This window comes from Passer montanus, unplaced genomic scaffold (assembly GCF_014805655.1).
Source record: "Passer montanus isolate IOZ18808 unplaced genomic scaffold, ASM1480565v1 scaffold33, whole genome shotgun sequence".
NCBI classification, from domain to species: Eukaryota; Metazoa; Chordata; class Aves; order Passeriformes; family Passeridae; genus Passer; species Passer montanus.
The window spans coordinates 3,908,217-3,921,292 of NW_024368041.1; the positions used below are offsets into that span (position 1 = coordinate 3,908,217).

General features: G+C 40.3%; 1 protein-coding gene across 1 annotated transcript in view; it reads left to right on the forward strand.

Annotated features, from left to right (window-relative positions):
• DEPTOR (DEP domain containing MTOR interacting protein) overlaps positions 1 to 13,076 on the forward strand; it is a 78,369-nt gene that overhangs the window by 13,368 nt on the left and 51,925 nt on the right. The window contains exon 2 of the mRNA XM_039715403.1: positions 12,518 to 12,696. Coding sequence (XP_039571337.1) covers positions 12,518 to 12,696 — 179 coding nt within the window. The remainder of the gene's footprint in view (positions 1 to 12,517; positions 12,697 to 13,076) is intronic.

The window sequence follows — 13,076 nt, forward strand, 5'->3', positions numbered from 1 at the left end:
GCATTCTGTTCATAACCTCATACAGTGCTCCAGCTGGAGTTGAGTGGCTGGAAAGGTGCCCCTTGGAAAAGGACCTGGGGATGCTGGTCAACAGCTGCTGAACATGAGCCAGTGTGTGTGTCTGAGAGGAGCAGCTGAGGGAGCTGGGGGTGTTTAGCCTGGAGAAAAGTAGGCTCTGGGGAGACCTTATCAATCCTTACAACTCCCTGAAAGGAGGCTGTAGCTGGGGTCAGTTGGTCTCTTCTCCCAGATAACAGGCAATGAGACAAGTAATGGCCTCAGGTTGAGCCAGAGGAGGTTTAGAATGAACATTATGCAAAATTTCTTCACTGAAGTGATTGTCAAGCACTCTAACAGGCTGCTCAGGGAAGTGCTGGAGTTATCATCCCTGGAGGAATTTAAAAGATATGGCACATAGGGACCTGGTTTAGTGGTGGACTTGCCAGGCTTAAGGGTTGGACTTGATGATCTTAAAAGTATTTTCCAACATAAACATTTATATGATTCTGTGATTCTGTCATTCAACTGGTTTTGGTTACATTCAAATTAAGACCTAATGAACACTGTAGTGGGCTTTGATAGCCAGCAGCAATAAGGGACTAAGCCTTGGCACATGCTCTAGCCATGCTCCATGTGCCTGGGTAGCTGCAACAAGAAGTGTCTATTGGTCTGTCTGCCCAAATGTTCAAACCATCTGAGGAGCAACCATAGCCAAGCTCCAACAGATCTTCCTTTCTTCAGACACGTGATGTCAGGGCTGGTCTCGAGGTGATGAATTGGATCAACACAGAGTGTTGTTGGTCTGTCTGCCCAAATGTGCTTGTTCAAACCATCTGAGGAGCAATCATAGCCAAGCTCCAACAGATCTTCCTTTCTTCAGACACGTGATGTCAGGGCTGGTCTCGAGGTGATGAATTGGATCAACACAGTGTGTTGGGCCATTTAGACTGATGATAGGTGAATATCTGAGTTTGTGTAAAGGCAGTGTGCAGGCTCCTCTCGGCTCCTCTTGTCCTGTTGCCCATCTAATGTCTATCTCTAACCATCTGTGAAACATGTGTTTTGGATTCTAGTTGAGGTCCAAGACTAAGTTTGGAGTATGCTGTAAACATAACCATGTTGTTATAATCTAAATCCAGCAGCATTCTACTGGGGCTGATGAGTGTGTAAAGCTGATGCTGTTACTTGGTGAATAAGGGTCAGGATGCATGGTCTGAGTTATTAAAGCAGTAAGAAGTCGATTTTGAATTTATTGTCAGATCACATAAATACCTGTTCACTGAGCTTTCTGCATGTGTGGAGAGAGAATATTGCTTACAAGGAGAAATGGCAAACACATGGCTCAGCAATGGAAGCAATCTGTTCAGTAGAGCAGCAGAACTTCTCTGGACTCCTTAGGGATTTATTTATTACTTTAAAGGAAAACTTCCATTTAATCTTAAGAGGAGAGAAAGAATGCCTCTGTAATATTACTCTTTTCAAAGCTTATATACTTGTGAGCTTTTGACAAGGCCTAATCAAACAAGACAAGATCCTTGATAGTGTCCTGACAGAAGGAACTATTCATGAAGAGTGGTTGTGCCACAGCTCTGTATCTGTTCATATCATGATATATGAGAGGTAGAAAAATGCTGAGCTAATCAAACAAAACAATCCCCTGGCTAGATTTTTACAAAAGGAAAATAGATAGATTCAGTATATAAGTATGATTTTTAATAATAGATTTTCCCTAATGATGAAGTTTTTCATTAGCCTACCAGAATTTAGGCAGTGAGCAACTTCATCCCATTAAATAATCCCCTTAAATTCACATACCATAATTCTTGCTGTTACGTGTTTGCCTGACCTAGATAGAGATTTAAAGCAGATAGGATGGTTTTTTGCCATTAAAACATTTGTGTCAAAGAGCAATCCTTTCTGTGTTTAAAAAATAAATGCAGTAGTGTTATGTTGCAAAATTGTTGATTAAGTCATTGTTACCATTGGCATGCATTCATTTAGAACTCAGTGTAGTCTGGGGCAGTCAGTAGATTTCTGAGACATTTTTCATTTTTTCATCTGCACATGGTGGTTTATTTTTTCTTTTTCTTTTGGCAGTGAGATCTTATTGAATGTTACAGGATTTTCGGTAAGAAGAAAATGTATAAATGAGCAGAATGTTAATTAGGATTATGCTGCTTTGTTGCCTCCAGCTGACTGGAAAGGTCATACTGGCTTATATTTTACTCTCAAAGACAAGAAAATTAAAGTAACTCTAAAAGGCTGTAACACCATTTGATTTAGACTTCTAGCCTATTTTGATTTATTCACTTTAATAATTACATACTCTATATTATTTCAATAAATAAAATAAATATGTGCCACTATATAAAATTAGACAAATTCCAGGCTAAGAAGATGAAGCTGACTAGACCAAGCTGACTATGATTATATACACGTGCTCTTTGCAGTAACTTTACAAGATCCCAGGTGAGAGGCTGGAGGTCCCTGCAGACCTGGTGCTCTGGATCTCAAGAGGATGAGTGAACGCATCTTCTATGCCTGCTGCTCCCCAGCTGATGGGTTTCCTCACAGCAGATTCCCAGCTCTGTCCTGACACAGTTGGATGCCACAAAAGTTGGATGGTGGTGGATGCCACTGTTTCCTTCAGATGCTGGGGGAGAACATGGCACTAATTTGGTGTTGGCTGGCCAGTTAAATCCCCACCCTTCCAATCAGCCAGATAAGGACTATTGGATGCTTGCACAGTAAAAAAGAAAACCAGGGAACACTGTGGCAAAAACAAGGAAGCATGTTCACAAAATGGGGACATCTCTCATACTTACAGCTCCTGAGCTTTGGCAGACACACCAAGAATGTCTGTATATCTGCATATACACTTGTAATAAAAGCTTTGATATAACCAGCAAGTGTCTGAATATAGGCAGCATTTGAACTTTCCTTTTTTGCTGCTGACATGAACCAGACTTTAAAAAGGCTGAATCCTGGTATAGTGCATTCTAAGGTCAGCCTCTGATATTCTTCCACCTTACACTATTCCCAAGGTTGTTTGGAGATAGCAGTGTAAATCATGCAATTATAAACCACACGACTGGAAGGTCATCTGAAGACTATTACAATACATAATCCTTTGATGTATTTATTATTATTATTATTATTATTGCCTTAAGTAAGAATTAGAAATCTTTTCTCAAAAACTTTGTCTAATTCTTATGTTAGGATCTCTCAGCATTACTTAAATTGCTTTTCTTGCTCTCTGCTTTCAACACACCTGAAAGATTGCAATTCTGCTCTTCTCACTTTTTGTCTAGGTAAGGCCAGACTCCCAATCCAGTATCTTTTTCTCTCTGCTCATGAGACTGGCTCATCATTTCTCTTACCAGAGTAGAGCTACATTGCATCTCTTTGAGCTGATCCTTCTTGAACGAGATGTCACGAATGAGATGTTCTGTAGTAACAGATACAATGACATAGGCAACTGGATTCCCCATAATTTCTGGAAACATCTCTGTTAGTAGGATATGAGGTTGCCCTTGGTTTTTGCATGGTCTCAGCCTGTACCCAGTAAAATCACTACCACATATTCAGCTATTTCTTACTCTGTTGCTTTTAGCCTCTGAGTTGCCAGTTTTCAGCAGAGCATTTTGTTGTTAGTGCACAGCCTTACATTTTATAGTTTTACCTGTTCCTCCATGTCTATTTATGAACTGTGAAGGTCATCCTCTAACAATTTAATTGCCTCTAGGCAATCCAGTCAAATGGATCATTACCTTCACTGTTTAAAGATCTGCATCAGTTTTCCAGCTTTGTTTTACAGTTTAGTGCTCAACCACTGACTTTCAATAGACTTCTGGAAGACAGGGAGAAGAACTCCCCTTGAATCATGTCTTTGGTCAGTGTGGCATCCTGCATATTGGGGTGTTGTGAGCTGGAGGAGGTAACAAAGCATGTATCTGTCAAAACATGGCAGATTTTTCTTTTTAAATTTAAATAAATTCAATGCAAATTGCCCTTTTTAGTGAGTACTGTTGCACTTACTGCTATCACAGCTTCCTTTAAAATAAAAATATATCCTAGAAATGCAGTTATAATAAACATGAAAGAAAGGAAGCTATTAATCTAGAATATGAACAGATAAACAAAGTTTGATGATTTTAATGCAACATATTGTATATTGAAATAATATTGCATCTTTATTAATTTTTAAGATGGACCTACATATTTGTTGGAAGTGCATAAAAAATTTTGAGTCATAGCCCCAGTACAAAATCAAGTGTTAACAATTGTACGTAACACAAAGAATTGTATTACTCACTATCTTACCTTTTAATTACTGGATATTTATGCTTAATGACAGTCATGATTCAGCACAGTATTTGGATAAGAGTTTTGTGTGGAGATGGAAAAACGACTGTGGAAAGCAATTGAGATATTACTGCAGTATGATACTTTATTAATGATGAAGGCAGGTTTTTTATTTGTGTGTTCAGCAGGGTTGCCAAGGACCAACGAAAGAAGTCCAAACAGTTGGTGCTCCTCTGAGAAGTGCAGAATACCAGGGAGAAAATCTCCTGCAGGTCTGTGGTTCTCAGGCTGAGAGCAGCCATTCCTGGAAGGACTTTGAGCTCAGAGTTACCCATATAATGTCCCAGCAAAACTATTTGTCACTTATTGACAGGGTGGGAGAAATACCAAACTGCGCTCAAGATTAGGCACTTGAATGATTTCAGTTCTCCCATGGATTTCTTGGGTTATCTCTGGCACATAGCAACCCCTTTTAGTGTTTGCACTCCAGGCTGGTTCAGTACTGTGCTGCATTCTGGGTGTTACAGATTTGCTCTTCCCCAGATGTGCTGAGGGATGGGTGGTTCTTGTTTCTCAGGTGGTCTGAAACTTGCTGCACACGGTGCAAGTACCAAGGCTAAAGTCAGCTTTGCCCTCTGGGTAAAAGAGGTGTCAGCCTTGCTGCATAAGGGACCTCAGCCTGTAACTTTTTGGTTCCCCTGCCCCCATGGCATGTCAGGTGCATCCAGGAGAGGACTTCTCACACAGCAGGGCTTTCTGGTACCCACAGCTGTTTGTGACCTTGGAGCAGGCCCTCTTCTTGACTCCAGGGAGGCAGGCCTGTAGCTGAGCATCCTCTTTCCCAGCTGCTGCTCTGTCTCTCCAGGTTCCTGAATGGCAGTGCTAGAAGGAATATCTGTTGCAGTAGGATTTGGGCCCTCTGACCTGTATTTTCCCTGTTTAGCCCATTTAGCATTTCAAAGGAACATTCTCTTTTTCCAGCCGTGTTACTGAGATAACAGGCCTGCATTCCCTGACACAAATTTAATTGATTTTCACTGGCCTCCCTTGAGACCTCACTGCATCTACCTGAGTTTGCTATCCATAAAATAATTCATTTTTTGAGAGGTATTTCTGCATAAGTCAACGAGCTGGTGAGCTTATTACCATGTTAATCCAGTCATAGGATGTCTGAAATAACAGTTCTGCTATGGTTTCTGGTCTGTACTTCAAAATTTTGGTGGTCTTCAGTTTAGATTTGGGAAAATATCCTTGCAAAAATTAATCCTCACAGTCCACATTGATTTAATAAGCCTAAGAATATCTCTGAAACGGAGACACAGAAAATCAATGTGGATATAAAACCTAGTTGGTTGATATTAGCAAAGATGGCTTGTTTTTGAGTGAGAAGTACATCAGTTCTTTTGGGTACCCACACAGTAGTATCCCATAGACTTTGACCTGCATACATTTGTCCTGTGGTGCATCCCAGCTCATCCATAACTGAGTGAGAAGCCCAATTATGTCTGACTTCCATTTAGAGAGGGAGGGCTGGGATTTGCTGAGTTCTGACAGCTTCAGCCCCAAAAGTGAGCAGCCTGACTGAGACAGGCAGTCTTCTGCTTTCCTTATAAGACTAGGGGCAAGTGAAATAAAAACTTGCCTGTATTCTGTGTTTTCCTATTTATAAACCCCAGTTTTATGCTTTCCAGCAAGACAGAATCTCTCAAGGTTCAAGTGCACAGGCAGTTCGATATATTATTCATGTTTGAACACATTTTACTTTAAAGTGAAATGCAATGAAATGGCTTGGCAGGCAGGGAGATTAGTCACTTCACAGCTTCTGCAGGTTTTACAAGGGATCTCTAGTTTTATGACAGATCAATACAAACACACAGATTTAATTTCTTCTGCAGTCTGGGGTACTCTGGAGGCTGTGGCTCTGAATTTCTGGCCTGAATTTGTGGGCTGAAAGAGAGTTTCTAAGAGACATCATGTTGATTTCATCCCAGACCCTGAGCAATGCCTGTGTCTGTTCCCCAGAGTTTGCTTTAGTCCCTGACAGTGTTAGTAAGATATTATGAGTATTGGGGATGTCCTTGTGCACCTTTGGTTGCAAGCTTAGTGGCCTTAGTACTTTCTGAATGTATTAAAAAAGACTTCATAAAGAGGCAGCCACAATATTTTATTTAAAGCCACAGGGACACTGGTAAGCTGTTACTTCTTTGGACGCTTTAGGATTTTCTCTGCAGTGTATCAAGAGATGGTTGATGGCTCTGTGTTCTGGCGTCTCCTCACTTTGACTACATACATGGCTGTCGGCAAAAAAGGGAGATTGTCACAGTGATGAGAGCTGCTATTAGGAGCTGCTTTGAAAACACTCTTTCTAAATGTATTTAAAATCGCAGAATTCCTGCTCTGCTACAGCTACCAAAACAAAAATATCTTCATCTTATTTCCAGCATGACCCCATGTTTTAAAGGGTAATTTAGCTCCTGTGAATATCAAGTAACAGAAGTAAGTGATTGCGGAGCTGAAGCATAAATAGAAAGAGGAACAGGCAGCAGTGAAACGCTGACACTTCAGCTGAGACTTGGCAAGCCCAGCTGGAAATGCTTGTCCCAGCAACACACACTGCATTCACAGAGTACCTTCACGATTGCTTCTGTGTACAAAGTTCATATCCTCACTGACCTATTTTATTTTTTTGCTGACAGTGCAAAGACAAAAGTTTAGGATTAAGGACATTTTAAGTAGTTTTATCCTGGATATGTATATATACACAAATACGACCTTATACTAATGTATTTTGTAATGAATCAGGTGTGTAACTGACTTGTAAGTTTTAAATTTCAGTGGGACTTCTGTTTCAAAGTCACTGAGATGCTTTGGAAAATGTGATCTTTTAGTAAGATGCCCGTCTATCATCCTGTAGACAGGTCATATGTTTATGTTAGAAACACCAAATTTTGTGACCTCTGGGAGGATACAAATCTGTTCTATTTCAAACAGAAAGAGGCAATTCTACCTACCAGTGGAGGATGTAGGATGTCGCTTGAGAAGAGGCGAAAAATCTGTGCTCTTTGGCCACCATGAATTGTCCTTATCTTTGGCAAGACGCTTCTTTTGTCCATGTATATTTCTCACAAAGGACATCATTACTAGTTTTCCTTGGAAATAAGTAAATCCTTCACTTATAGAGGTTCTGTAAATACAAGAAACTCGTGAAAGAATTTTAAGATGGTAGAAACCACCTGCAGGGCTTTGCCTCTCTGCATATAGCTACTAATTTTCAAGGGATCTAATACAGTTTTGTTCAGTTTACCCAAATTTGATAGAATTGTCGTAGTTTAATGAATGCTGCCTGGCAGTGCTCAGTCTGGGATAGTCCCTGCCACCAAGGGTGTTATGCAAGGTGTAGCACATGAGCAGTAACCCAGGAGCATGCCAGAACTCCTCAGCAGCAGTTAAGCATGCTGAGGCAGGACGTGCATTGTGCTGTGACTAATTACATCATCAGTGTGTATTGTTCAATAATTAGCAAATTCTGATAGGGATTTCTATTTTAAGTGATCTCACTGGTATTTTGTTCTTCCATTAAACACCACATTGTTTCACCCAAAGCATTGTGGACAGCAGTTTGAGTGATTTGGTTCTGCCACTGTCCTCCACTCTGGTGGGACCCCACCTGCAGTGCTGTGTCCAGCTGTGGAGTCCTCAGCACAGGAAGGACATGGGCCTGTTGGAGCAGGTCCAGAGAAGAGCCCTGAAGATGATTAGAGAGATAGAGCACCCCTTGTGAAAACAGAAACACAGACTGAGAGTGTTGGGGCTGTGCAGCCTGAGGAAGAGACCTCATTGTGGTCTTTCAATACTTAAAAGGGGCTTAAAAAAATCATGGGAACCAACTTTTTAGCAAGACCTGTTGCAATAGGACAGGGGTAATGGTTTAAATTAGAAGAGGTAAATTCAGACTAGATATAAGGAAGAAGTTTTGCACAGTAAGGGTGGTGAAATACTGGAACAGGTTGCCCAGAGAGGTGATAGGTGCCCCAATCCCTGGAAACATTCAAGGTCAGCATGAAGGGGCTCTGAGCAACTTGATATAATGGAAGATGTTCCTGCTCATGTTGGACTAGATGACCTTGAAAGGTCCTGTTGAACCCAAACTGTGTGTCTGCGATTCTATGGTTCTATTACATGTACATTTCATGTGTGTGTGATAGTCTCAGGAAGCCTAAAAGAGGTAAAAGGGTGGAGCACGTTATGAAAGTCTTCATACCATGTTGTTTATTTAGTGTCAGGGACCAACCTGTTCCTTGCCCATTTTTTTGAGCCTTGCTAAGATAAGCATAGGGACTATATAGAATGTGGGAATTGGCAGATTAATTATTCAGAAAATTACCAGGAAGAGCATGAAGTTTTTTTTGGTTTGTTTGTTTGTTTGTTTTTTGTTTTGTTTTTGGTTTGGTTTTTTTTTTTTCGTTCATAGAACTCAAGATTGGATAATGCTTTGTAAGATCTATGTTAGCCAAGCATAAACTACTTGACTTAATAGAGGAAGGTAGCTGGGTGAGATATTTGGACTGTAGTTCAGTTAATGACATGTATTCATCCAGCATGCTGGCCTTTTCTGGGGTTGGAAAGGAAAGCTGTTGTGCAGGCACTGTCTCATAAATCCTTACCCACTGGTTCAGAAAAGAGGCAAGGAACTTCAGAATGCATAATGTCCCTGGTGGAAATAAAAATGCCCCCATCCATGAAAACCAAAATGCAAGTTTCATGTAGCTGCAAGAACAATTTCATCCCAAGTTAGTGCCTGTTTCTTCATTTCTGGGCAAAAATTTAGATGTTTCCATTATCATAAAAGTGCCTAATGGCATCTCAACAAATAACATTGTTCCAGAAAGGTCTGAACACATTTGCTGCAAAGCAGGAGCAGTGTGTTCCAAGTTATCTTGTTCCATGCTATGTAGGAGGAAGACATTTCTGTTTGGAGCAAGAGTCCCTACATATTGTCAATTAGGAACAACTCCTGTTTAGACAAACCCCCAAGAAAACGATTCTAGCATGCATGCTTGCAAATACAGCCTTTATTTGTTGTAAGCATGAGTAAGGGTCATGGATATAAATTTGTAGATATTAAAGACTTGCATACGCTGTTAACCTTCACAGGCAATTGCTCACATGCTCTGGATCTCACTCACAATGTTTTCCTGAGGTAGGGCAGACTAAATATTAAAGGCTTGCATATGCCTGTTAACCTTCACAGGCAATTGCTCAAGTGCTCTGGATCTCACTCACAATGTTTTCCTGAGGTAGGGCAGACTATGGCCTCATGCAAAATCTGGCAGGTGATCTTGAAAAATATATGGAATTATATATGGGTGAGATAGTGGTACACACAAAATTGTTTTCTGGTGTTAAGCTATTAAGTTGAAGAAAGTGGGTCAATATTTCAAAGGCTTGTTGAATCAAGGTGTCCCCCTATGACCCCTTGTTTTTTGCCTATCTTCTCCCCTTTCTCCTCTCAAACTGGTCAGGGTTTGTCAGTCAGCTAATTCTCTTGAACAGCTCTTGAGAAAAACTTCTTCTAGTGAGAAGAATGTGTTTGATGCTAAATTAGGTGTTTTCCAGTCATCATGCAGATTAGCAGACATAAAGTGATTAACATTACTTAAAGGGAAAACATCAAGGACTTTGGGTGAGAAACCTACTTCTCAAGCCAAGGGATAAAGAATTTACCACTTGAGTATTGGTTCCAGTGTATAATTGTATTCACTGGTATATTTTGTTCCTTTTTATTCCATTTGACTTGGCTTCTGATAAATACTTCTGAGCACAGACACATTTTTGAATTCCTGCCTGAACCTTTGATTAGCACACTGCAATATATACTCAATAACTTTACCTGAGGCTTCTACAATTGTAATGTAACCTACGTACAGTGTCAATTTATTGAGCTACTTCTCCTCCATAGTTTGATTTTTAGCAGATTTGTACAGGTGAGGGAGCCTTGACAAAGACAACAGTGTACACCACCAAAGAGAAGATCTGAATTCCTTTTGTGTTATTCCAAATAAATAAGCCTGGACATAATTCAGTGTGGACATAATTGGTGTAGACTGCAGGAGAAATTCACACATTCATGTGGAAATTCAGGTTTGTTAAGGGTTATGTTGTCATGTTTTCTTTGATTTAATGATTTTGTATCCTCTTAGCAAATTTGTATCCACTTTAGCAAGTGAGTGGAAATAATTCAGATTATGAATACCTATGAGTTTTCTAAATGTAGACAGAAAGATGTACAGAGGGACCCTTTTTCTGAGTAAGGCAAAAGATTGTAGTGGGAACTTGTGTCTTTTGACATGTCAGAGGAAAGCCTGCAGTTGGAATTTAAGTTAGAATGAGCATAAATGCTCATTTCTGGGGCTCTTGACTACTGGCTTGTTTGTGAAATGTCAGACCAGTCCTGGTATGCTCCTGTGCAACATGTGGACAAAGAATTTTGTAGAAGGGGTTTTTCCTCTTGTGTCAGATGAACTCCATCCATTTAGACTTACACTGCTGACTGAAAGCTGGATTGAGCTGTCTGCCTTTGTGTGATACACTCCTTTCCTAGCTTTGTTCTTGCAGGTTATTGTGTGACATAAGACCAGATGAACATTAACAGAACTTGGAATGTATTTTAATTTGTAAAGCTCCATCAGACATACTGATAATTGCATGCTTTATAATTAAAACTGTGAATGCTTTTCTTTCTAAGCATAGCCACAGCTGTTAGGGCACATCTGGAAAAAATGCTTTAAGCAAAAGTATTTTAGCTCAGAGAATTTCACAATCTGTGGGATATTTATCAGCATTTCTTTCCAGAATGCTAATCTGATTCATCAGTATTTTTAAAAAATCTTGCTTGTTTTTTTATGATGTCTGCAATTCTGGTTTGAATTCACATCCCAGATTGGCAATTCCAGTGTACTTCAAGGCTAAATGCTGCAGAACAAAGCATTGCTTTACTAGTATTTTTAGGTAGAAGCCTACATAAGTCTTGTCTGATGCCCTGATAAATTTCCTTCATTGATTTCAGCAAAATATTTTCCCTTTTTATGATTTTAAAGAGAAATTATTGTTTCATACTGGAATTTCGTTGAGAGAAAAATTTCTCATACTCCTTCTCTGTACTTCTTCAGGCTCATGTTAACACCCTTCTGTGCTATTACCCTTGTACTACCTACAATTATTATAGCATTACTCAGGGCTCTTTGCAGTCAGTGAGAGTGTTTTCAAGGTAGGACCCTGGCCACTTGGAAATGAGCAGCAATGTTTCTGTTTTTGATAGGAGCCCAAGCATTGTTGTTTTTGCACTTTCCTCAGAACTGTCATATAGACATTACAAAACCAGCTTTTCTGATATGATTCATTAAAATGGAACAAAAAAGCATAAAACTTCAAACAACTTGAAAACCTTTATCTACCAATTTATTGCTAATGTTTCTTATTTTGTTTATTTGGAAAAAAATGACTGAACATAAAGATGCAGAGCCTTGGAACCTCAAGGTATTACTTTAATCAGGATCTTGCATTCTGACCCAAACATCTCAACCAACTTGTTTTCAGGATGACGAGGGAGATTTTGCAGAGAGAATTTGTCAACAGATGCCTAAGCGAGAAATCAGTTTCCTTTATTTGGAGTAGGAGGCAACTTTTTAATGATAGATTACGCTGTGCTGGAGCAGCTTCGCACCTGAATTTTAAATCATAAGTGCTATCCTTGTTGTGTAGTTGGAGGCAAAATGCAGTTACGCAACCAAGAGAGAAACTACAGCTGCAAAAACTAATGAGATTAAAAAAAATCTACAGCAGCGATACTCTAAAATAATATGGAATGCATTAGTGGTAATGTGGGAAAATTAATTCCAAATTATTGACAGTTTAATTGACCTACGGGAAGTATTTTAATGGACTTTATATGCTGTGCTGTTCTTCAGTTTTTTAAACTTTTCCACTGAGCAGAAAACAAGTTTTTCCAATTATGGGATTTAAAGTTGTAACAAATGGTTGCTGTGGGTTCCTTGGTTGTGAGATGCCAGCTCTGGATGTGTGACTTTTCTGCCCCACACCTGCAAAGCCCATCCTGTGAGCAAGGCGTGGGTGCCACTGCTCTGCTGTCACCCCAATTTGCTGTCACAGGGGCTCTTTGCAAATGGTGTTTACACAGTGATTTGACCCCCAGGCTCCGACTGCACGAAGAAAAGGTCATTAAGGATCGGCGACACCACCTCAAAACGTACCCGAACTGCTTCGTTGCCAAAGAGCTGATTGACTGGCTGATCGACCACAAAGAGGCCTCCGACAGGGAGACAGCCATTAAACTGGTGCAGAAATTACTGGATCACAGCATTATCCACCATGGTAAGTGCAGTATCACCTGCTAAAGTGTTCTAAGCTAAATTTATTAACTGCTGTGAGACAAAGGGAAATCTCACTCCTGCTCTTCAGCCAAGTATAGGACAGGTAGGATCCTTTCCCTGCCAGATATGGAGCATCTCTTGAGCTGTGCTGCTATGCAAGGTCACCTGTGTCCTGAAGGAGATGAGAGCCTGAGGAGGTGTGGACTGATGTTCCTCATGGCAGGGGGGAAACTTACTGGAGACTGTGGCACTGCTTCTCTGTCTCCAGAGCAGCCCCAGCTGGATTGTGTCTCCCCTCTCCCTGCTGCCCTCATTTCCCTGCTCCTAAGAGCACAGTTCTCCAGCTGAAAAACCCATCTGAAAAATCAGCCAGAAAAAAAA